The sequence below is a fragment of the Excalfactoria chinensis genome, chromosome 4 (genome assembly GCF_039878825.1).
Source record: "Excalfactoria chinensis isolate bCotChi1 chromosome 4, bCotChi1.hap2, whole genome shotgun sequence".
In the NCBI taxonomy this organism is placed as follows: Eukaryota; Metazoa; Chordata; class Aves; order Galliformes; family Phasianidae; genus Excalfactoria; species Excalfactoria chinensis.
Window position 1 is genome coordinate 6,320,041 of NC_092828.1, and position 26,243 is coordinate 6,346,283.

The window sequence follows — 26,243 nt, forward strand, 5'->3', positions numbered from 1 at the left end:
TTACTATTTGCTCCTCAGTGATTCTTGATTTTTAAGTTCTTTTGATGCTCTTAATACCAGAAGGTATATAGTTCATCTTAAAATGGTCTGTGGTGATAGTTGCAGAGTTAAGTGAGGTATGTACTTTGTCTCTCCTAGGTGATGTAGCTGAGCATCTCAGTGAGCCAGTTGAGGTAAAGAGATTTTAGTTACTGATGTCAAATTAGAACATATGGGCCTGTTGTTCCTAGGCTTACCAGTCTCATCCTGCTTAGCCTGCACTGATAGTGGTAAATACCAATGAGGAAACAAAAAGAGGTTGAAGGGAAGGAAGAGGGGAAGAAATGGGTTACTAACTGTTAATAGGAAATAATTTTGCTCTTACTTGCTGACAGATTTGCTGCTCTCGATCGTTAAAGTTGGGCAAGACCGTTGTTCTATTCAGGGATACTGTAATTGCAGCTGAATGCTCAGCAGCACCTCTGGCAGAACATACTATGAAGGGGAAAGATACACTTGAATAAGTAATCATAGAATCATAGAATGGTTTGAGTTGGAAGGGACCTGTAAGGTCCCATTTAGTTCCAGTTCCCTCTATAGGCAGGGATTCTTCCCACCAGACCAGGTTGCCAGAGCCTCATTCAACTGGTCTTGAATACTTCCAGGGACAGGGCATTCACAAACTCTCTGTACCAAGGTTGTGAATATTCAGCTTTGGTTTAGACATGGATGTGGAAGTCTGTTACGATAGCTTACAAGGCAGTGGTATGAGACATTGCACTTGTGAAGCCTCTCAGCTTTTTACTCTACTGAACAGAAGCTTTTGTTTTTGTTTATTTTCAAATAATCTCATTTAACTGCTGCCTCCAAACTAAAGTATTTTTATTTACATAATATTCAAGTGTAATGCAACTTAGTTGCACGTGTGGTGAGACTGTTTCTTCCAGCTTGCTAAAACTGTGTGCCCTCAACATTATCTTTTACAGTAGACTAGATGGCTTTTGCAGCAGTAGGATAATGAGACTTGATAGCTGCACAGAATTTGTGATGTTATGAGTTCAGTAACAGACTGCTTTCCTGCTCTTTATTCCTCTCTTGCTGGAAGATATGGGCGTTGAATCATTCTCTAATGCTTAGTAATGCAACTCTGCTCTGGGGATTACAAAATATCATGATATTTTTCTCTCATCCCCTGTAATCTTTCTGTTTACTGTAGTCTCAACTGTAATTTTGATAAATGTCTCTACCACTGCAGGGTTCAGGATCACATTTTCTGCTGTAAATCTGGTTATGTCTATTACTGGTATTTTTGACATACCAAGACAATATTGTTACTGCTCAGTAGGTATTGTGCTCTAAGTAGGAATCTGGACAAAGGCCTGCAATACCTGCGTGATTGAGAGCAGCTCCTGTTTTCATTGTGTGTTTTTTTCTTTTCTTAATTTAGCTTTTGTGCTTCTCTCCTTTTCTTCTTTTTTTTCCCCATGTCTGGGAGGCAACTCTGCCTCAAATCCTGAGCTGTTAAAAGAACCTGCTCTTTATTAATTTTTAGCGCAGCAGCTAGGACCAAAGAACTGTGATTGCTGTAACCTTACATTCAGCTTAGGGCCAGTCATGAGTGCGGTAGAACAGAAGTCAAAGCTGATGGGACAGTGTCCTTAGAAAGTCTGCAGGTAGTGAAAGCCAGGATCTGTGGTTGATGCAGCAGAGGGTTGTGCTCCCATTGCAGATACCTTAAACAACTGGGGAAATAAGCAAACAGGAACCTTATGAGGCTCTGTGAAGGGAGTCCCACACCTAGGGAAGTGTAACTCCATGCTGTCAGTATGTGCTGTGTGTGACTGGAAGGCAGCTTTGCAGAAAAGGGGGTGGTGGGTGCTGAGCCTGGTGGGCAAGTTGAACATGACAGCAATGCATCTTTGGGATTGACAGCAATGCAGCATTGGGATAAACATTGCCTGTAAGTGGAGGACTGTGATCCATCCCCACTACTCAACACTCTTTAGACTTGCCTGGTGTTCTTCATCTGTTTCTGGGATATACAGCAGCCATATTGGGGAATGAAGTCTCTCCATTCTTGGAGATGTTTAAAACCAGACTGGACTGAGATGGTTGTAAGTTGTAAGTAACCTGTTCTACTCAGCCCTGCTTTGAACAAAGGGGTTGGACTGAATTTTGAGAATAACCAACCCGAACTATTCTGCGATTTGTTTTGTGGCTGCAGACCAAATGGCAAAACATGGTATTTGCTGTTGGTTAAAAGGCTGAGCTTTTTCCATTTCAGTTGCACTTTGGGGATCCTAGGTTAAGTACTTTTCAATAGTTGTTAGACCAGTCTCGGGAACAAGTTTCAGCCTGTGTGTTTAAAGTTCATTATGTGGTTTCTGAATGCCAAGAGACCTGCGGAGCTGCTATGGTACCTCATGGGTGGAAGCAGCTTAGAATCTATTCTGCCTCGGTGGCCAAAAGCCATTAAATCATTCATATGTTTGCCAGTAGTACATAGCAGACAGTTTGCTTGCAGATTGACTTACTGTAGTGTCCAATTTTAATAATTATTGATGGGCTGAGGCAAATTCTAGTCTGCTTACTAAATTAAGTATCTTAATAGGAATTAGGTTCTTGAATTCGTGTCATGGAAGATAAGCACTTAAAAGCTGTGGTTATAAACTAGGAGGCAAATGGCTATGAAAAGTGCTGATGTGAAAATCGTGTGGAAGTTTAAATGCCAGAATTAACTAGCTCGATTTAGAAAAAAGTTTTGGTGCTCAGCTTGTGTAAGACACAAGGTTATAAAGCATAATACAGGGGGTAAAGCTACTACTGTGTAGTCTGTATGACATGTCTTGAAGAAGCAGCAGTACTGCTTGGGAATGTCTATCAAAATGTGAGTCATGTGAAAATAGGAGCTGACAGTCAAGGACAGAAATGTCATGCTTGTGCCAAAGTAAATGCAGGGGGAAGAGGATTCTGTTGCACTTGTTTTTCCTTGATGTTTTCAAACTCCCTAATGATGTGAAAGATGGTTTGGAGTTATAAACTGGATGTTAAAGGTGGGTTTTTATTGCATATAAATGAAGCTCATCAGTATCAGTTTGTGACGCTTGATGATGATCTTACTCTGAATCCATTGTGACCTTGCAGGGTCACAAAAGTGAATATTTTCACGTACAGATTCATGTATTCAGCTAGCTGGCAGAGCTGTCGCTAAGTTTAGGCTTGCCTTTCTGTGTTCTGCTGTGTTAAATGTTGTTACAGTTCTGTACCACTGGCTGATCAGCAAATCTGATTCTGGAGGTGTAGTATCTTAGTAGGAAGTCGGTTGCTGTTTGTAGATACGTTTTTGTGGTTAAGTGTGCAACCTCTGTTTATGTTTGTTGGAGGGTTGGTTTATTAACTTGGTGCTTTTTCTAGCCCCTTTATAATAAGCTAGGAAGGAAGAAGCTTATGTTCTGTTTAATATGAAATAATAGCAATTTTGCCAATATTGTGAGGAACAGATTATGAGGATGTCACTCTATGCTGCAAATATTCTTTCTTTGCTTAGTTTACTATAGCATGGTAAATATTCCTACCTTTCTGCATGTACTGTGCAAGGTGTGCTATTGCTTTTTCTGAAATAGATGCTTTAAATTTATACCGTGTGTTAGGTCAGGGAGCAAATGTATCAAAGATCTTGACACTGAGAGGCAGAAGAGCTGCTACACCCTATGGTGTGTGTTGGGGGAGCGCTGGCAGTGAAGTTCCAGATGCAAGAGAGCACTTAAGTTGAAATAAATAGTTCTAAACCATTAAGAAAAGTTAACTTGACCTTGCTTTGTAGGTTATGCATGCCAACCAGTTTTGCAAATTAACAGCCTTAGATCAGTGATTAAGTAGATGCACGGTCCTTCCAAGATGTTAGCTAAACATTACTCTTAATGCCAGTTTGCTTTTTGCTTTTGAGAATTATTGGAAGAAGATAAATTCTATCATTGACTTCTAAAGTTTTGTGACAGTTGTAAGCATTGGCCTGTGTTAGAAGGACTTCTCGACTCTTCAAACAGTGCTACAACAGCTAAGAGCTGTTCTAAAGAAAATCATTCTCTTGGAGTGGGAATCTGGACTGTAGGTTGTTTTTTCTTTGTCAGTGTGTTCTTTCTCAAGCAGAACTTCTACATTTTTGGTCACTGTTCGTCCCTGTAGAATACTAAAGCAGAGCAGACACTGGAAAAGCCATTCTGGAAGTACTTTGTTATCTTTGAAACTGGCGCAGCAAATATTCCTTTCACTTACAGTCAAAATGTAATTCAAAAAATGCAGCAGTCACTCTTTCAGTAAGTTGATCTACTGTTCTCCCTTTTGTGTGTGTGTATATATATAAAATTTGATCATTTTTTCCTCCTTCCTGTTGCATAGACACGGCTTCAGCTTTAATTATTTGGAAATAACTTTGGACAGATTAATTAACTCTGAATATTTGGAAAGATGCCTGCAGCAAACTCAGGTGTTCCATCATCTAATTTGGCTATGGGGAGTCATGAAATCTTATTTTGATGACCTTTAGAATAAGAGAGAATTATATTCCTCTAGACAAGCTACGTGGCTTTTGACCAAGCACTGCTCTCTTCATTAAGTAGCCCGAATCACGTTACCGTGCCTTCAAGTTAAAGATCCTCTCATTGCTTTATTAAAGAAAAATCCTCACAACTGTAAAATGGGTCTTTGAACTGAATCTTGGGATGGCGGCTGGATGATTTCTGTTATGGAGCAAAACCTGATGGCAGATCTGCATCTTGTGAAATTACCCTTTTCCTGAGTAACTTCATCTTCCTACTCATTAAGGAGTCTGGGCCCCAAAAGCCTGAAGTGGCTATATTCATCTAAAGTTTATATTCATAACACTTCTGTTTTAAATAGGTAAATAAAAATTTGTGATGTACTTGCAGTGTAGCCTTTGCCTTTCTGTTACACAGAATACAGACAAGTTGACTTTCTAATTGCAGGGTGAATGGCAAAAACTAGTTTGCTTGAAGCTATCTGTTGTGTCCTTCCCCTGTGGTTCCCATGCTGGAGAGGTTGGAGGAGGCTGCCTGGAAAGGAGCTGCTGAACTGGCCAGGCCATTACCTTGAAGTGCTAAGCTGTGTGCTAGCAACGGGAGCTCCTGTCAATGTTCCCAGTGTAGGCATGGCAACTTCCAGTAGATTGATATCATGAACATCTGTGCGTGTTCATCTGGATTTCCAGGTGCCTTAATTCCTGAACAGCCATACATCTGCAGCTTGTCTCAAGCATCTTTGGGAGTTACAATTGTGTAAATATGTAATAGTCAGGATCAATCTGGGATAACAAACTTTCTCATTACAAATCATTTGACACTTCAAAGCCAACAACACGAAGCATGATGTGATGCTGAGGCTGTGTTTCCAGTTTCATTTTAGACAAAGTGGATTACCTGGTTGTAAATGATATATCTAAAAGATATTTTATTTCAAAGCCTTTCAGAGTAAGTCTTGCAAAATGTCCTGTTAAAATGTACTGTCATTCAGGATTCTTGGAGTGAAATACTATCTAATGGTAGGGATGGAGTTCTCGAGTAGGGACTGACTAGATGTGTTAGATTTGCTTTCATTTACACCTCTGATGTTTTTCTTATACATTCTTCCTACCAGACATAACTTCAAAATGTAAATGTTGCTTTACATGCCATTCTTTCTCCTGTTACTAGTCTGGCTGACAGGAGTTCATTTCTGTCCATACCATTAGGGTGGACTGTTCCTGCTTGGGTGATGGCAGCAGTTTGTGCCTGTGTGGCCAAGGGTAGGTCCTCTTTCCTCAACCAGAAGAGGCTACTGCAGAAAACAGAGTTGCATCCACGGGCAGAAAAAAGCCTCTGCTTGCGTCTTAAAAGCTCTGAAGGCTCTCTTGCACTAGTCTGGTGTAGACATGACTGTGCGAAGCTCAGTATAATGTACTGCTGGGTAAGGTGCAGCTATTTGCTGAGCTACAGAAGCTGCTGAGACAGGATGAGAGGCTTTGGGAAAACAACTTGTTATAATAACCAGCCTAGCTAGCTGCACTGTGAGGCTCCACCAAAATGACTGATGTGCATGAGGAAAAGTAGGCAAACAAAACAGTTCTTTATTTGCCTGTGGAGCAGGCAGTAGCAGAATCTGTATGTTTTGGTCTCTTTATTTCAGTAAGCTGTTGGAGAACGTGGCAGGTGATTGAGAGATGTAAGGAGCGGGCTTGGGTGTAGCTCAGTAAGAGAACTGCAAGGTACAGGAGCAAGAAATAGTAGTTTGAGGGACTACATCTAGTGAAGAAAGGCATAAGAAAGAAGCAGTGCATGGAATCAGAAGTTTAATACAGAAAAATAGTTTGAAATAAAATGAACTTGTAAGTTTATTCACTAGAACCAGTTGCCAAAAGCAGCAGCAACATTGCTTCATGCCAGACAGTATTCTGACTGACTGGGGTCCTCTAGAAATAACTGGATAAAATAAAAGGTCTGAGCCATATAGAGGTCACAGAAGATGCTCTCATGCAAGAGCTCAGCTATGTACACCGTGGAATACTGTGTTTACTTTGTAGACAAAAACTTCTGTGCCTTGTCTGTTGATGGATCTGTGGTTTGGCTCTCTCTGTTTTTTTTTTCATACAACTAGCTTTGCAGCTGGCTTCTGAGAAGGGCATTCCATCATTTACTCTGTTTATTTTCTCTGTAGTGCTGTTAATGTGTAGCATTATAACACTTAATAGTAGCTTAATGAACTTCAAGCAGCATTATTTTATGAGCAGAGAGTAAGGAGACCTCTTAATGTTAATTTGTGCCTCTTTTTAGCAGAACTTTAACTGTGATGTTGCTGGTTTGTCACTGTGTATGCTTTTGTTTTATTTGCTTGGTTCTGCCTTCTAAATCAATGTGGTTTTTTTTAATACTCTGAATTCACTTTGAAGGATGGGTTCTTATAACCAACAGTCTTTCCCTTTCCTTGTGGTTTGGGGACAAAATAATGGACCTCTCATGCACTGTGATACGTTCTAGTCTAGATTGATGCATTTTCATTCTTTCTCCATTGCAGAAAAATGGTAACCTCCTTCTTCCCCATGGGGTTATGTTGCCCACTTTTGTAGATGTTTGCATCTGCCTTATTCCCAAGCTGTATAAAAGTAGCTGCAGCATCAGGGTTACCCCTACACTTGCTGTGTATTCATCACAGGGAGAAATATAACAATACAAGTATGTAACACTGGTGTTACCTTTTGTTTGTAGCTGTTCATTGCTGCCCTTTTTATCTGTTTTATAACTACTTCCTAAACTCCATTGGAGGTTGGGCTGCATGTTCAGGATAGATGGCTCAATATGTGAGTACTCACTGAAAGCTTAACAGCTTTTTTTAAGCTTGTTCTAGAGTGATCCAAGTGTTTACTGTATTTCATCTCTGAGTAGTTTAAATGGATGTTTACTATACTACTGAATGCTTAAGTACTTCAGCAAAACCTTTTTTAATATGAGAATGATGCTCTTATGCTTGTAGTATCTATATAAAGTCAGTCTCACTAAAACTGTCATATATCCACTTGGCATCAAGCTTGGTTCTTGTTTGGGAACGGACTGAAGAATAGCAGAGGACTGACCTGTTAAAAATGATTTGTAGTGAAGCTGAGAATTTTACCTGCTGTGAAACAAACCGCCTCTCTCACATGTTGCTGTCTCATGGTCATGACTGGAACTAAGAAGTAATTTGTAATTTAATTAGGAAGTTTTAATTTATTCGCAGAGTGATTGCAGTCTCAAGATGGATAAACAAGTTCTGACAGAATGGATGAAGGTTTCTGCATCTGTGCTGATCTTTAAGTAGGAGGTTGGAGCTTTCTGAAGGTGTCCCTGGGGATCTCTTGCATTGCCATCTTTGAAGAGGTTACTTTTATAAGTCAGTAAGAAAAAAGCTCTTGGGTTGAGTTCTTGCTGTCTCTGACTGCGATGCAGTTAGCTTGCAGTGAAGTGAATAGTTTGCCTGTGTCTTGGAATAAAGGAAACCTGTGCAAATATGTATTGTCAGCAGTTGTGCAAGTCCTACGGAGTAAGAAAGAAACAAGTTTGGCATTCATTATTCTTAGCATGACTTTGCCTTTGCTGTTTCCAACAAGTATGTGGATTTGCTGCTTTTTCTCTGGTTCACTGCTGAATTCTGTTTCAGTGTAGGACCTTGGTGAAACACTTTGCTTAAATTTAAATCAAAAATAGTTCACATTTGAATGTGTGGTTGCCTATTTCTCATTTGCTTTGAAACTTTGTAGTAGAAAAGCTTTGTAGCATACGTAGAATCACAGTTGTGATTATATTATATGAAGATATCTGTAACTTAAAAGCAAATTATCTTATTGCCTTTAGTATACACCTTTAAAAGAGAAGCTGTCATTCTCATACAGTGTTCAGTGTATTTTTTTCTATGAATCATGTTGTGTTGTTTTTTTCTCCAATACAACCATGTGAATTCCTGAAATTGAGCCCATTTTTCATGTTCCTCTTAGTTTTGATGCCTAAAATTAGTGTTTTTGTTGATTATTTTTCATACCAAGGCAGGTCTCCAAGGATCTTTGGAACTCTTTTAACTGGCTTCCTTACAGGCTTTTCCTCCAGCTGATATAAACTGAATTCTAAATGTTCTTTCTAGGGAGGAAAGATTTTGGTCTTTGCAGTGCAGTTCGGTATCTAACAACTAGTTTGTTTGCAGCTGACCCCTCCAGTCAGGGTAGGTGCTGGAGCCTCTTAAAGATGAGGTGCTGCTGCTCAGGTGAGAAACCCAAGGTTCTCACTCTTTGCCCAGGGTTCTATTGCAGTCAGCTCTTGCTGGCAGCGATCAGAGCTCAGGATGCCCTCAAAGGAGTGGACCTGTGTGTACATGCTGGGGATGTTCTTACCCATAACTTGTCTCAGAGAAAGAAAAATACATTTATAGGGCTGTGGCTTTTATGTTGGCCAGGAATATATGTAGTAATCGTCATAGGAAAGGAATCCTCATTCTTCACAGTGTTTTATACCTTAATTATTGAAATTCTGTGCAGTATTATAGGGTTGGTAGCCTTCCTCCCTGTGAGCACATGCAGCATAAAAAGTAGTGAAGTTTAAAAGCTATATATATGTAAATCATGCTGAGCACAGGGTGACGGATAGATGTATAAAGAAGTGTCTGGTTCCACATAAGTGCCTTCAGACTTAGGGTGTGATATTTTTGTAATAGGTTTTTTTTCTGTGAAGTTTAAACTATCATAATGGAATTGAATAGTTGCTTTGTGATAATGCTCATCCAGTGCTTAAATAGTTACCCTTCTGGTACCTGGTGGGTAGATGGGAAGTGAGGTTGCCTTGGGTCCAATAGTTATAAGTAGAAACAATAAAACATAGCTGATAATTCCTTGCTTTCTGTAGAAGGAAGAGGAAGGTTCTACTGCTTTTTTTGTGTAATTGTTGTTAATATTTATAGCCAGAGGGCTTTTTCTCCTACTTGGATGTAGGTTTGCCATTACTTAGTCCTCCTATCAAAAGTTAAGTGTTCTGTATTTGTGAGTTAATTTAGGCAGTGCTATCATGGAGATGCATGGAAGGCTGGAGTTGTGCTTGTATGTTGTGGTTTGATAACGCTGTACAGCACAGGGCTTGTCTGTAACTTCGCAGTCTGTGAATAAAATACTGCGGTCTTTTTTTTTAGTGTGGAAACCAAAGCTGTGAAATGAGGAAACACTCGCAGTGTTGCGGAAGATGATAATTAGAGACCTTAGAATTGCTTTATAGCTTATATGCAGGCTGCGAGATAGGAGTAGTTCTCTACAGAGCGTAGTGTTGACCTGCACAGAAGACCTGAGCTATTTTAAAGCCACATGGTCCCATCGTGCTCCATACTTCTATTTCATTAACAACAGCTAAAGAAATACACTGTGGAGGCACAATCAAAATAGGGAAGTGTGATCAGATTTAAGAAGTCACTGTAGCATATGTAGGTTTCTTCAAGTACATTGCCTGATTGAATCTTAGTACTCACTCTGTCAGTGTGCTTAATTAAGACTTAGACCTGTTTGTTATCAAATCCATAAGCTATTTCTTTCCCCACAAATGGATTTCTTATATTGTTCTGTTACTTCCTACCTACTCAGCAGAGAACAAAAACATGTATTGGAATAATTTAAATGTGATTGTAGTTCCAAAAGGAAACCTTTCAATTAAAAATATTCTGTTTTCTGGATAAATACTGTCTATTTAATGGAGACAGCTGCCAAGCTTGGACTCCTTTTGGCAAACACAAATTCAATTGATGTGTCTGTACCAAATAGAATCTTTATTTGAAACCTGCAGAAGGATTGTAGGAGTTATTTTCACTTTGAAGTTCTTCTCATTCTCAGCAGCTGCTACAACCTCTTTCCCTCAACAATAGTTGAGGAATAGCTGAAGACTGCTATACTATGACCTCACTGATAAATGCTTTTGGTTGGGTTTCTCACCAGTTGATTGACTTATAACGCCTACATGCATCTGCAAAAACACACCGTACTTCTGATGAAGTCAGAAAAGGCTAACAAATGTGAACAAATACAACAAAACCAGTGATTTCTTGGTGTACTTTACATATCCTGACCTTTATAAAAGTAGAAGTAAATGTTTTTGTTGTAATTTGATGTGAAAATAAATGCTGCGTACTAAAGGGTGGGGGGGGAGGGGGATGCACATAACTTGATGTGGGGAATGCTGTTCTTAACTCCAGTTAGTTTTAACAGCTGTATGGAAAAATAGGCAAACAAGATATTGGTTATGGTGGCATTGAATGTCAGACTGCTCATACAGTTGATTTACATGGGCAAGATTCATTTCCTTCTATAAACTTGCTACTACTTTACTATTTTAGCTGTGATCTCAATCTTACCTGGATTTGGTAACTTGAGAGTTATATGTCAGTGTGATTTTTTTGATGGTATAATCAAACGTTCTGTTAAAACGTAATACATGTTGCACATTAACTTTGTGTATGACTTCAGAAAAGATTCTTGAGTCATGGAGGAAACTTTAGGAGAAGTATTTGTGCTTAACCACTTACACTGCAATTTAGAAGTACGTGGAGCATGTCTGCATTTCTGTAAATAACCATTCTGAGAAAACTAGTCCAATCTGGACTGCTTTTCCAATAATAGGAGGCTTCAGCTTCCTGTATCTATAAGGAAAAATCGGCTGATGAAATGCAAGCTGTGAATGTGACATGCCTGGCACCATTTCTCTGCTTTTTAAGTTTGCCTCGGGGAAGTCTAAGACTGAATATATTCAGCTGTTCTAACAGCTGAAAATGCTGCCTATTTCAGAGAGTGGTTTGGTTCACTGCAGCTACTCTAACATTTGTCATACTTAGCATTTCAGTTGTATGATTTTCTGCATTTTGCTGTGAAGTGTCCATAGAAGTGAACTTGTTCCAAACTGGTGTGTTAATCAAATATTTGATACCGGATTGTTGCTTGTGTATTGAGTTATGGTATCTCACAGCGTATCTTCTTTAACAAAGTGTGAACTGTAACAGCATGATATGTTTATGCAGCTCAGAAATAACTTCTGGTAATGCCAATTCAGAGTGAATCTTGTTCATATCATTTGGAAACAAACTAAATGCTTTTTGAGAAATAGATGGGGAAAAATTACTCGCTAGCCTAGGAGATCTTAAATCACAAAATCACGGATGTGCAAAGCAGCTTGCAGTGAAGTAGCAGAGATACAAGGCTTGCTCCAGACAAACTTGATACCAGATGCTCCTCTTTAAACATATCTACTTCCATTAAGCAATTGAGGAACTATGTAATGACGTTGGCATAGTCCAGTGGCATAAGACAAGCATTGTGGAAACCAAGTATTCTTGGAAATGTGGATTTGCATCCAGCTGGTGAGATCTTGTCCACTTCCTTGCAAAGCTCCAAGATGTCATCTTCACTCTTGTTCTTTTTCCTAGTTCTGTCGCATAAATGGGTTTAAAAGAGTCTGTCTTGGCACATGGAGATGCGGTGGCCGCAAAATTGTTACAGCGTATTTTAAGTATTGTCCTTTGAAGATGTCTCTAAAACAGTCTTTTGTATCTCTGTGCTCCAGTTGGTTAAATGGATTGCTGTGTAAAATATCAGTATGATTTAACAAGCTGTGCTTTCCTTTTTCTTTTCTTTTAAAGGACTTAGTAAATATTGAGATGTTTTTGACTGCTAAAGAAGTGGAAGAGTCATTGGAAAGACAAGAGACTATGACTTGCTTGGCTTGGTGTCATGATAACAAATCCAGGCTCAGAAAAATGAAGGTATGAAAACAATGTCGATGTTTTGCCTAAGTAGCAGTTCTCTAAAGTACTTGGTTATTTGATATGGTCAATTTGGTTTAAATTATAGGTCTTGAATGAAGCCTTGTGTAAAAGTAAGGGTAGTAAGTACAAAATTGATTTGTTAAGGTTACTGGTGCTGAGCTGGCCCAAATGAATGCCAAACCTTAATGCGGTGTGTGTGTAGTAGTGTCTCAGTGCATGTGAATCTGTGTGTATAGCACTCTGTATCCTGCTGAGAATGTAGCTCATAGTTCATATATGAACAATGAGATTGATTTGTAAGCTTGTGTCTGAGAGGAATATCATATGGATCTGTCTTGGTATTTTTGAATTGCAATATATGTAAATCTAAAACTAAGCAGACTTGAGTGAAGAAGTAGCTTTTTATGAGGGAAGTACTGAGGAGCTCCTTGCAAAAATAAAAGCAAGTCTTATTGAGTAACAAACACGGTAAGTTGACTTCTAGCCATTGAGTACTGAGTGTGACCTGAACATGCTGTATCTTTGTTCCTGTGCAGTTGGTTTAAATTTCCTTGACTCTTAAATTCTACATCTTAAAACACGTTATAGTCTCTTTCAGGGCTTGCAGAAATCTGTTTGACTGTATTAATCAGAATTTCTACTTCCTTCAGTGGCTTTGGTCTTTTTAAACTAAGCTTTCTTTAAGGAAAAGATATTTAAGTATCCTTAAAGATAAGCAACGAGTGACATTCTCTGTCACTCGAGCACCAAAATGAGAACAAACCAAAGATGGGACACAAGTGTAAAACGGCCAGTGATTACTCTAAAGAAAATGATCTTTTTATGGAAGCCATTAAAGGAAAACCAGAATTGGTATGTAAACAACATTACATAGCTATACCACTGGGAAAATATATGTATATATATCATTTTAATACAGCAAGTAATGGAAGAAATTAACAGCTGAATATCTTATTTTTTCATCCCCGATCTTTGCCAAACAAGTAAGGAAAAAAATGTTCCCTGTCATCCTTTAAGAATGGAAGAAAAATACTGCAAGCCGTACTCAGACAGTCTCTGCAGATTGGGTTTTCTTGGGGGATAGTAGGGGAGAGCTGTGAGATTTTTCTTCACTGCTGAAACATGTTAATGAGATCACTGAGCCCTTGGGTTTGGTATCATTAACTATTAGAAAGTTTTATTAATTTTTTTAATAGAAATGAACTTAACCAGTATTCTAAATAAGGGTTTTGTGTAGATCTGATCAGAAGAACTTGAATTCTATTTGAAAATAGCAAATAAAATCAAAAAGAAATCTTAGTTCTTTGCAAACCATGGACTTGAGCACAGAGAAAGGTGTACTTGGAAAGTGATGTACTTCCCAGTCCTTAAACAAACGTACAGTAACAGGACAGAACGTATCACTTATTTTCAAGCGGCTGACATTTCTAATCTCAAGACAAGAAACTGCTGTAATGTGCAGATCAGAGACCCCCAGGCAGTTAACTGATAGAAATTTGGAGTTGCTCAAATTCCCCCTGAAATCACTGAGGGGTTTTGGATGGTATTGTACTGATGGACGATAAACAAAAGGCAACTGTTCATCAGAAGCTTTGGGGAACAGAAAATAGATTTGCCTAACAGAGCAACTCAGTGTAATTCAAAAAACAGTTATTTTTCGGGATTCAGAAAGGGTTCTAGTTTTTGGTTGTTAGGGTAATAAAATAGTTGACTGTGTCCTTATATAGAGGCATAATGGCTTGTTCTTATAGGAGGGAGAATCTTTTTAATTCTATATATTCAAAAATTTTCATATAGATTTTTTTTGTGAACTGATGATGGAATTTGATTTAAAGGGACACTGTCAACTTCATTAAGCTTCAAATTATACTTTGTTTTCCCCAAGCAGGTAAATGTCACTTGGTTTCCTTGTTTGAGATTTGTTTTCAGCATGGCTTTTAGATGTTTTGACAACAGCAGTGGGTTAGAAGCTTGAAAAAAAGGGAGCTGGGGAGAAGAGGACCGCAGCAGTCTAGACTTCATGCTGCTTTTTCATAAGAAGATGGTGCTTTCAGAATGAGTTTAAAGACTTATTTCTTCCTTGCAGTCTTTTGAGTCAATCTCTCGTGTCTTAAATTGGCCCCAAACTTCTACTGAATCTCTATTGCTTTTAACTTAAAGATAGTACAGAGAGCTCACCTGCTACTCTTACTTGCATCCCAAAAAATGATGATTTCAGTCATCGAGGAAATGTTCACTTTTTGTAAATACTGAAGTATGAAGGAGCTTTTTGTTTGCTTTTAGGGAATTCTGTGTTGCTGTAGACAGCATTTCCACTTTCTCTGCGTGAATACCTAAAAGCAAGCAGACAAGGTTGCATGTAATTAACACTTCTTTGTTGTGCACACATAGTATTTAACATCTGGAGAAAAGCTGGTTTTGACACCATCTGAGACCCTGTCTTGTCTTTAATCTCAGAGCTGTCTGGAGTTCAGCCTAAGGATTCAGGAGTTCATTGAACTCATTCGACAGAACAAGAGACTGGATGCTGTGAGGTATGAAAATAGGATGCTTTACAAACATTTCTTACAATAATAGAATGCTTCATCAATAATGTGACTGTTATTGCAATACCTGAAAGCCCCACAGCTGCAAGGAGTCTTGATAGTGTTACTGTGATACAGTTTTGGATTTTAGTTGAGGTTATGTTTTTTTTGTGTTTTCCAAAGGTAAGGTGTCAGTCCAGATGCAACTTTAAATAACAACAACAGATTTTCAAACTCCACATCTCCACAGACTCCACAGTCAAGGATTACAAAGCTGGTTTTAAAACTAGGTATTTTGGTGGTGTGTAATGAACGTACTTATCTTTCAAGATGTACGGGTAGTTTCTGATAGGAACTCATTACAATTATGTTACAGAAAATACTAAAAGGTGAAAGAAACACATCTGAAGCTTAACACTTCATTTGACTGAATTGTCTCTTGTTTTGTTCTCTCTAATCTTGTTTGTCATATTTGGGCTTTAGGCCAGGTTTGCTTTTCGTACTTCTTGTATTGAATGGGTAACTTGATAATTCCTTGTTATGTGATAACAAATCATGTCTCATTCCATTTCTCTAGCCCCAAATAAACTCAGTATCCATTTTATCTCTTGAACTAGTTTAACATTAGAACTTTGAGAAGAGAATAACACTGCCCAAGGTGATGTGAATGAATCAGAGTCAAGTTAGACTGTGGCCTGGCTTCAACCACAAGATGGTCTTTCTGGCAATTACAGACCATGAGTCGATTTATGCTTTTCAGTTTGCAGTTTTGATGTAAAGTCTTGAAATAATATTCCAGGATAATACAGGAAACCAGTTCTGCTGAAAGAAGTGGAGATTTGATAGTGGGACTATAAAATGTGTTGATAATTCTTACACAAAGTACTTTTTCCAGCATCGTAACTTCAGATGCAGGGGCAGAGCTAGTGGAGCTTAGACATGGAGAAGGGAGAGGAGCTCATAGCAGGTTCTGGTTGTTTTTATCTTTAAGGATATTTAAACCTAGGGTGAGCTGACAAGCTTTATGGACAGATTTGATGCTTCTTTAATACACTGCAGTGATATCTGTTGCACCTTAAGATTTCTGACAAGTTTTATATTGAGGAAGTGGTAAGTATTACTGCCTTTGAAGCTGTACTAGAAATTGAAACCAGCAGGAGGTTTGTATTTTGTAGGAAAAAGCTGCTTTTCGCTCTGCGGAGTGCAGAGCTGTAGCAAACATCAAGTATCATAAGCGTAGACTGAAAGCATTCTTAGCTCAGTCATCTGCTTTAGATGTAGCAGTTCCTCTGCAGGGTGAACCAGGTGATTTCTCTTGAATAAATGGTTGAGAAACTTGGTCCTTCTTGAATTTTGGAAGGAAAAAGTAGCTCAGCAGTGTTGAGAGGCTAGCCTGATGCTAACACCTACACCCAAATGACTCACCTTTTAGTTTTAGAGGTTATTTCAGATTGTTATTTCTGGTTTTGTTCGAGTCTCTTTGTTGGCTTTGAGACACCTCATATCATTCCAACTTTGCCCTACTTGCACCTAAATGGTTGTCGTCTTACTGAAGACCAAATATGCAGTCTGATGAAACTGCTAAATAATTGTAGCATGTTAATAACTGAAGGATTGAGAGGCTACACGCTGTCATTTAGATACATACGCGTATTCTTTGATAGAGCTCTGAGGTCCTAAGGAATTAAGCCAGGTACTTAGGAAAAGGATGAAAGACTGAACTACTTGGTCTGTCTTCTGAAGCCTGTTGTGCCCTTTATATCCAGTGAATACTGTGCCTTTGTGCCTTTAGCTTTACTCTCTCTGCTAATTTTGCTTCTTTGCCAAATGTGCAGTCATGCATCTTAACAATGAATAGTCCTTGCTCAGAAAACTACTTTTTTTTTGAGCTTCAACTTCCTTCTGTAGCTTGGAAAATGAGGTGGGGGTAGAGCTGGAGTAAAGAGATGGGCTAAGAATTGGAACAAAGTAACGAGCTCATTCTGTATTCCGTTATTGTTTCTGGAAGTTTGTTTCCTCTGGGTTCCCTTTCCTTCTTGGATTTAATAGAGTTTGTGAGCTGTTGCCCTCATTTTAGAGCCCAGCACTCTTGACATGGGATAATTTGTACTTTCACGGGCATTTATTGATTTATGGTTTGTTCTTTTACCTTTGAGGCTTTCTTTGAAAACATGTGTTAAAGCATATTTAAGTCCTTCAAGATTTAAAACTTGCATGTCCGTTCTACATTGGAAACGAGCTTCAATGTATTGTGGTGTTGTGGCAAAGCATGTAGGTTCCACATACCCATTGATGTTCAGGGTTTCCATGTGGCAAGCTTTAATTTGCCAGAGATGATAACGCTGCTTTAATTTTATAACTTCTCAGAGAAAAGGACCCACAGATTCTCAATTCACTTCTTTAACTTGATCATTTCTGATGATTTTGTACATTGAGTTCAACTTCTCAGTGCTATCTTGAAGGAACGTGGTTTAAAAAAGTTAGCTTTTGACATTGTTCTAATCTGCTTCAAAATAAGTGTGTAATAGGGGAAGATACTTGTAGGAGGGTGTAGCATAAATCTTGCTGCAAACCATTGGAACTTGTGTTTTTATTAGCTTTCTTCTGTTAAGTGCCTGCAGCAGGATTCTTTCAGTATTGTGTCCGTAGTGCAATAAATAGGTCAGGCATCCATTAGAAAGCAGAGAAAGAGGCTGTTTACCAAGTAGTTTCCTGTACGAGTGGAACTCGGAGAGCTGACATTTTGTTGAGACGCAGCTGGTGTTTAAATAAGTTTGAAAGCTTTGCTTGCTGCCTGCTGCGAACCTCTAAAGTGCCATACTGCTTTTAGGATGAAACTGATGGGAGCTTTAAAAATATTTATCTTATTAAATATGTGTTTGAATTTCTGTAGCTTTTTAGAATAGAAGAAGCGCAGGCTGACCTTGCTCTGAGGTAGCTTATCAGAGCAGTTTTCAGAGAGCTTGTTGCAAGAAGGTACAAAAACTGTTTTTTCAATACAGAGAGTAAATCACTTCTACCTAAATACATCACAGAGTTCTCAGGCTAACACATCAGCCTGTAACTTCTGCAGTCTCTTCAGGTTGCATAAAGCCCAGGGCTGCTGCAGTAGCAATGAATGACACTCATTTCATGCTTTCAGGGCTCTCGCTAATTTCATTCTCCAAGATCTGACAGCGTTCTGCTGCTTTGCTGTTGTGGGGAGTCATGGATGCGCAGTTCTCAGCTGAAAGCTTAACAAAACAGCCTATACACTTCAGACATAAAGGACAAAAATAGTAAATACGAGTAGCCAGTAATGTATAAACAAAATGGATGTGTACCTGTACATTCTGTAGTTTAAATACTTTTCCAAATTCACTGTACCCTCATACAGACTGTAAATCAAGTCTTCACAGTTATTCCTTCCTTTTTGGATTTGCCAAGTGTGCAGTTTGCACACATACTTCCTAGGGCTGAAGGAACAGCTATTTCAGACAGAAGGTGTTTACACTTTGCCTTTTGAGAAAGGAGAAGGCAGTGATTTCAGTGATGGCCCACACATAACGATGAAAAATGTAACCCCCTGCTCTAGCTATACTGACTGATACGTGCTTATGCAGTAAAAACACTGGACATAAGCACCGTAACACTTGTTAGTGTTCACAGTACCTGAAGAGTTTGACATTTGGAAAAGATGGAGAGAATGGAAATAGAATAGAAAGGGAAGGGTGAAGTGATGGCACAGGAGCAAGTAAAGTGTAACATAAATGTTTTGCGTTCACAGATTCTCATATTAATATCTCTTGCTTCCCAATGTTAACAACAAAAAAATATATAGTGCCATGAATGAACAAAATTGCTTCTTTCTAAAGCATATCTTCATTTTCACTGCGGCTAGTTGGTGCACAGTAGGTGAGGTTCAGACATCAGTATCTCAGGCTTCATGGGAAGACTTCCTTGTTTCTATAAGGGACATGGCAGAGAAAATCACAAGATTAAAAACCAACAATCTGACTTCAGAAAACCCAATTCCTTCTGGTAGAACTCAAAATAGGTACTAGATTGTAAGTTGTTCAGCACTTCTTCTGTCATTGAAGTGCTGGCTTGGTGAGGACTTCTCATCTGAATGGCTAGCATATGCTGGTTTTATATATTTTATATATATATATATATATATATACATAAAATTTATTCTAGATATTCTTGAACATATGTATGAAGTCTGGCCAGTATTTCTGTGTTGCAGCTTCAGGTCTTCTTATAAAAAAAGGATATAGGAATAAGTTATTGATGCTTGACACTGAGTAGGATCTCAAATCTAGGGAGCATGTTGCAAAACTGAATTACTGACTCTGTTTTGACATCACAGAACACAAATGCGGAGTGATCAGATTGTTTTAAGACTCTTTTTTTTCCTTCCTCCTCTCTCCTATATGTGCACAGTAATCCTGTTTGATTGGTAGGTCTGAGGTTTTTGCTTTGTCTGAGCTTTCATTTAAACAGCTATTGCTTTCGTGTGCAGGCCTACACAAACACTTGAGCTTTATTCCAGCATATTCAGGCTGCCAAGGCTCTGCTCTCAGGACACCAATTTTGTACTTTTCCTATTGTAACAGTTATCACCTGGGGAACAATATTTACATTCCTGAATTGCTCACCTCAAAATAGGAAGCTGAGTGGAAACAGTCTGTCCTGCATAACTTCCACTGCTTCCTGGTTTGGGTGGGAGAGGAAGTAGGAGCACTGAAACGCTGCTGAAGAAAGTGTTCTCATGGTATTATTGGTGACCTAAGCACAGTTAGAGGAACGCAGAATTAAAAGGAGAATTAAATCTGAAACTCTCCTTTGGGAGAGGAACGCTTTGGACAATTGAGGAATGCTCCATGCTTTTAAAAATCATTTCTAGTTTAAGGAAAAGACTTTTAAAAGATCTCTGAAAAGGTTAAAATGAGCGCTCTGTGGTAGTTGGGAGGTAACTTTTTATCTTCACTATAACACAAGTTATGGAGAAAATGCAGCACAGAGATTTTTTTTCTACATTTTAGCAATGCCAGAAATTCAGTACAGAGCTGATTCTGTATTCAGTCTACGATGCAGCACTTAGATAGCCCTGTAAATAGAGACTTTGGAAGAATTGCTGAACTAATGTGACTGCATGAGATGCTTTCACACAGGGTTTTAAAGCTGTCACATATCCCTGTCTGATAATTCTCTAGTTTCTCAGCATTTTGTGCATGTCTTAAAGTTTGTCTTTACTGTAAAGATGTTCATGGTAATCCTGTTGCTTCTTTCTAATATTTAAGTTTTCAACCTTATGTATCTCTTTTCTGTATGAATTTGTAGTTAAGTTACAGGCTTTATTTTCATAGTATTTAAAAAGCTGCTAGTAGCAGTGTGGATTTTATTGCACTACCCTGCAATTTCTAGTGGTCTGTATAGAAACTGATGCTGCCTTCCAGCCTGTACCAAATAATCACTTTGCCAAAGGTAAATATTCTCTTAAATGTCAATGAAAACAGGATAGAATTTTAAATGCTTTGATTTTTAGTGGTTCAGGATACCACATTACCACATTATTGGACCACGTGCCTTTCTTGCGAGTGTATGCAAAAGAGTGACACGCTGAGCTTGTGTAAATGGAGATATTTCTTCCACCATTCTTGGATCTGTCCTGCTGGGTGTAGGTGAGGTAAGATTACATGCTGTGGTAGGGAGTTTGGTTTCTAAGTAACTGCGGCACAAAATTCCTAGTGTTCGAAGTTATTCTTGTATTCTTATATGTAGGACTATAAGTCCTTTAAGTAAACCACCTCTTTGATTGTGTATTCAGGACAGAAGTTTATCTCAGAAGTCTAACACGATGTGGATGTTTCTACTTGATGTAGAAACAATATCTAATGTATCTAAAAGGTCTAAATTACCTATTTCAGACATGCGAGGAAGCATTTCAGCCAGGCTGAAGGAAGCCAGCTGGATGAGGTTCGACAGGTGATGGGGATGTTGGCTTTTCCTTCAGACACTCATATCTCCCCCTACAAGGTAGGAAATGTTATGCTTGAAATTCAGTGATACAGTGGGATAATAAAACAAGCTTGTGATTTGTTTTCCATAAACCAGAATGCAACGAAGATCCACAGATTAACAGTTTTTTCCTAGTTCTACTTTCTAAAAAAATACATTAATTTTTGTATAGTCCTTAATTTTAATACCAGTCTTTGTCTATAGATAATAGCAGTAGTGGAAGGCAGGCAATAGTTGAGCTGGCATAACAAGGCAAGAGTCCTGCGAAATGACATTGCCACATATCAGCATGGCAATATAAGCACATTTTTAAACCACTGATGCTGAGATCAGCATAAATGGTCTGAAAGACTGAATGTAAGACAGCATGAAATGCTTAAATGTACTATTAAAACCTTCAAACAAGTTCTCAGGCTGATTTGATCTTTCTGGATGGGGAAATTCCACAGCACAGATGATCACAACAGAAGGTAATGGTGGAGTCCATCCTTCTTCCTTCTGTCTTTCCTTGGTTAAGAAGTAAAATGAGGAGAGACAGAGAGAGCTAAAGTGGTGCAGGGTGAAGCGTAGGGCTGATGTCTGCATAGTGGTAATATCACTGCCTCCCTGGTTTGGTATCGTGTGTTTTGAATTTGTTGCTTCTGATACACAGTGTATTGTCTAGGAATTACTTTATTTTAAATCCTGGTTAATAAACTAAATATATTAAAATAAGTTTTCTCTTATTTGCCTCCAAGTGTAGCACGTGCAGTTGATAATATTGAACTTATTTCTGAGAGTGATCAGCACTGCTATTTCTCATAACAAAAAATGTTTTCAGTCTTCCTACATGACTCTTCATGGTGTGACTTTAGAGTTCACAGTATCCTTGTCTTCTGTGTGTTTATTCCCTGGCTATCTGAAATCCTTTTTAAATGAATGCATCTTCGAATGCATAGCATTCTCAAACCTGTTGTAGCTGTGCCCCCTCTTCAAGTTAAATTCCTTATTCAAGTGATTGGGAATTCTATAAACAGTACAAATTATGTATTGGTATGTATTGGTAGAGTCAGTCTGACTTGAGCTCAAAGTGCTTCTGACTTTTCAACAGATGTCTGCTAAGTCAGACGTTATCAGTTCAGAGGTGTTAGAGCAAATGTCCATGTTCTGATGTTGCTTCTTAAATGGGGCTGGCATTCTAGAATGTCAAACAAAAATCTTTATAAAGATTTACAAGCTTCAATTAGAATTTGATAGATGTGGATATAGAGCAAGGAAGAGTGTAGAGACAGCGCTTATTGCAGAATCACTTAATGGAACCTCTGGATAGATGTCTTTTATTCAAAACTAAAGCATGTTCTTTGAACTAAGGTCTCGTTTTCAGAAGCTCACGTACACAAGTATAATGAAAAGATTAGAGACTGGATATCATTGTGCTGGCTGCTTCATGTAGTGCTTTAAATAAAGTTTTGCTATCATATTGTTGAGGTCCTTTCTAAACAAGTACATGCTTACTGTGTGTTATCATGTATACTTTTATTTTGTAATGGATTCAGTCTGGTGAGTTTCTGCCACTCTCAGGCTCCCCTCCAGGACAACTGGATTAAAAACAACTTATAGTTGTGTTGTTGGTTTTCTTTAACAGGATCTCTTGGACCCCGCTCGATGGAGAATGCTGATACAGCAGTTTAGATATGATAACTACAGACTACATCAGCTGGGAAACAATTCTGTTTTTACTATAACACTCCAGGCAGGCCTTTCAGCTATAAAAACACCGTATCCTTCAATGCTGGTACTGCTCTGGAGCACAGTGTTTTATCTATAAATGCTTTTCAGAGAGTGCAAAAAAAAACCAAATTGACATTTACCTATTTTTTGTTTCTATATTGTTTTCATACTGATTCATCCTTTCCGTGCAATCATAGGATAATATATTTGCAGAAGTTGGAAAGCTGGGTGAGAGTCACAGTTTTTTAAGTACTTGAGAGTTTATCCTGCTTGTTTTTGTATGAATACTCAAATATATCCTGCATCTTCAGAGGGCTGGTTGTGTTTGCAATACAGTTTAGACTATTTGAGAGGGGCTGATGCTACTGATGTGCTTAGAGGAAAAATGTTACTTGGAGAGCGTGCCAGGTTCATGTTGCTCAGTGCTATTCCTTCTTGAAATTAAGCAGTTGTTTTTGATATGCACGCATTAAGGTTGAATAGTTGCATATGTTGTGTAACCTACCTAGTCTAAACTTGGACAGATTACTGTATTTCTGACGTGTCTTTCATTAACCGATTCCTATTGCCGTCTGTTGGTTGTACCTTAACTTGCTGTGAAATAGACAGTGCTATAAAGAGGATGGGAGTTCAAAAAACCCAGACTGCCCTGTGTGTAGCAAATCCCTGAACAAGCTGGCTCAGCCTCTGCCTATGGCACACTGTGCCAACTCCCGACTAGTCTGCAAGATTTCGGGGGATGTAATGAATGAAAATAATCCTCCCATGATGTTACCAAATGGATATGTCTATGGATACAATGTAAGTGTTCAGATCGGCGCCTTACTGATGTCTGAAATAGCAGGGGTCGCAGTAGCTTCTTCTATCAAAGTAAGAGCTTGTAAATTCAGGAAGCTGGAAGCATCATCTCTATTAGTAGGGAAAAAAAATAACCCTTTTACAGTAATTCTTAAGGGACTGAATGTGATGAAATTGTTTTTTAAGGAAAATGCTGTAAGGTTGACATAGAAGCTGATAGTGTGAAATCAAATGGCACTGGAAATTTTCTCTTCTAGAGTGTCATAATATGGAGCAAGTAAGTACCTTGTGAATGAAGTTGTTTTAACCTTAGACTGTACCTTAATAAAGAAGGGTATATTTACTAAACAGTAAAGAATGCTCTGAGTTATGAATGCTTTGAGATACTGTTGTGAATCTTATCTTCTGATTTCATTCTTTTGCAGTCTCTGCTTTCTATTCGCCAAGATGACAAAGTAATTTGCCCAAGAACCAAAGAAGTCTTCAACTTCTCACAAGCTGAGAAAGTCTACATCATGTAGGTCTGTAGAAAACACGAGACGAAGTGCCGCTGGAATTTTGACACAGAGTACATTGGCATTCCCTGTAAAGGGGGGGGGCCTTAATGTGTGGCAAAGAAGCAAAACCTGCCACCTTGGGGATCAGACCTGTCGGTGGCATTATTGTTTCTTGCGACCAAAGATCAATGAGCAACAATAAACACTCTTTAAACAAAAGAAAAGAGGAATTATGACTTAAGTTTGTACTTGAATAAAAACGAAAAGAAACTTTGATTGTCAAGGTTTTGTAACATAAGGTCAAAAATTGGACTCTTCTCAAAAGTACTTTCATCTTTTAAAGGAGAACTCTCTTTAAAGATGGACACTTGCACTGGGGGAAAAGTTGCAACAGATTGGAACCTAAATCCATTTTTCTTCCCTCTTCTTTACAATTGTCCGAGACCCTTTTGTTATGAAAGATTTCAGTACTATGAATACTCTCCTTTAAGCTCCTCTTTGCCTTCTTTATGATCCTCTCGTGAAGTAATCCTGAACGTGAATCATGTAACTTATTTCCTTGGGAAAATATTGATGTCGTTGACACGAGACTGGCTTCTCTAGAGGATCAACCAGGAACTGGTTTGAAGGAGTGTAAAGTCTTTTTTCCAAACCCAAATATTTTAAGGAGGTTGCATAAATATTGAGAGAAACTGAGAACATTTCAGGCAAAATTTGATGCTTGTTTAAATGTTCTTTTTTCCAGTCTACCATAGTGTTAAAGTCCTTCTAAAGTTATTAGTTATGTGCATAGGGTTCAATATGAAATCATTAGTGCTACTGCCTTATTTCTTGCTTTGAGAATGTACTCACATGAAAATGAGCTGGTATTCTTAAGTGTTGGGCAAAGTTTCTGAAGATGCCTTGCAGGATAATTACATAATTTTAGGGCCTAAATAGTATTCATTACTGAAACTAATAGTTCAATTTTAATGACTACGGAACACATCCTTACGACTTTTGGAAAGAATTAAACCATTGTAGTTTAAACAAAACCATATTGTAGAGGTTTGTATTTAGCGCTTATTTTTGCATGTTGATGTTGATTAGCTAATAAAAGATTGTAAATGTAAAACATGTTAATAAAAACTGTTTTCCATTTGTTGATTATATAAAATAAGAAAGTTCCTTCGTATTTAAATGGGTAAAAAGAAACAAAAAACCTCTTGAGGGTCGCAAAAGGAGTGCAACTTCCACGTCTTTTACTGTTATGCAAGGTAAAATCATCTGTGTTGTTTTCTCAGGCTCTAAATTAAGCGCATCTCAGCCAAATACCTATTCTTGGCTTAGACTTTTCATATGTGACCCATTCACTGCCATGTTCCCGTCAGTTCTGTCACTTCCTACAGGACTCACAAAATCACAACGTTGTAGGTTACAAATTGTGTGCATCTCTGCCACTATCATACAGTGAGATCTGCTATGAGGTGTGTCTCCAAAGGTTCCATTTTCAATAAGCATACACTATTGATGCTTCTGATCTGGTGTATCTGGAGAGCTGCAGAGCTGTCAGTTTGGCAGAGACCAGATTTTCCTGTGCTCCTTGCTGGAAGTGTCTGCTTCCCTCAGCAGTTTCTGAAGTAGTAGCTATAAGTGACTCCTGCTTAGGTGGAGACAGATAATGAGAGCTGGCATCAGTAACTGGAGTAATTGGCTATCAAAGTGATTTATTTTTTCCTTCCTGATAATGCAGGATTAAGAGCATCAGCTCAAGCTTGCCCTGGGGAAAGCATTGCTGAAATCCAGGTGCAACAGCATCTGGTTTTGTTTCCTTGTCTCTACACATTATCACAGCAGGAGAAGGGCAAGGACAACTTCGGAAAGTAGCAACCTCTCCCTGCTTCATAGAAAGGCAAGTAGGGAAAGTGTGTGTGTGTTTCATATGTATTGGTTGTGTTTTCTTGGTCAGTTGTGCAGAAGTGCACGGTAACCAGCAAACAGGAGCAGGTCATGGAAATGGTTGCTTTTGCTTCTTTAAGTACCAGTTAGAGCTGTGGCTTCCTGAGATTCCAATCCCTTTTCCTTTCTGTGGCCTTAAAGGGAGTGGTGGGAACCCACGCTCCCTGAGAACTGGCTGGGGGAGTGAGGGGAGGGGAGCTGCTGTCCTGCAACAGGATGGCCTCTGCTTACAGAGAGATCATTTTAGTATCCACATGCCAGCCTGTATTCCTGATGGCGTGCTAAAAAGTGCACTCTAGACATCCAGAAGCTCTCTATTAGCTGTGACTGCTTGCATTGGAAGCCTGCACTCAAACCACCTACTTGGGACTGTGGTGAGCCCTGTTTGTCCTGTGCAGCTGCTGCCTCCTGGCTCACCCCTGTGGGCAGTGTCCAGTGCAGGCCCTGTAGCCTGCCTTTCATTCTCAGCCTTACTCCAGCATGACTC

At 38.8% G+C, this 26,243-nt stretch overlaps 1 protein-coding gene across 6 annotated transcripts in view; it reads left to right on the forward strand.

Annotated features, from left to right (window-relative positions):
• The window catches only part of MAEA (macrophage erythroblast attacher, E3 ubiquitin ligase), a 44,822-nt gene extending 19,788 nt beyond the window's left edge, over positions 1-25,034 (forward strand). For 5 of the 6 annotated variants that reach the window (XM_072335917.1, XM_072335920.1, XM_072335919.1 and 2 more), the window contains 6 exons: positions 12,160-12,282; positions 14,743-14,819; positions 20,723-20,831; positions 22,438-22,571; positions 23,129-23,324; positions 23,747-24,970. In XM_072335917.1, coding sequence (XP_072192018.1) covers positions 12,160-12,282; positions 14,743-14,819; positions 20,723-20,831; positions 22,438-22,571; positions 23,129-23,324; positions 23,747-23,842 — 735 coding nt within the window. In that variant the 3' untranslated portion in view covers positions 23,843-24,970. Of the gene's footprint in view, positions 1-12,159; positions 12,283-14,742; positions 14,820-20,722; positions 20,832-22,437; positions 22,572-23,128; positions 23,325-23,746 lie in introns of all 6 variants that reach the window. The other variant, XM_072335916.1, reaches the window with a different exon arrangement.
• The last annotated feature ends 1,209 nt before the right edge of the window (positions 25,035-26,243 follow it).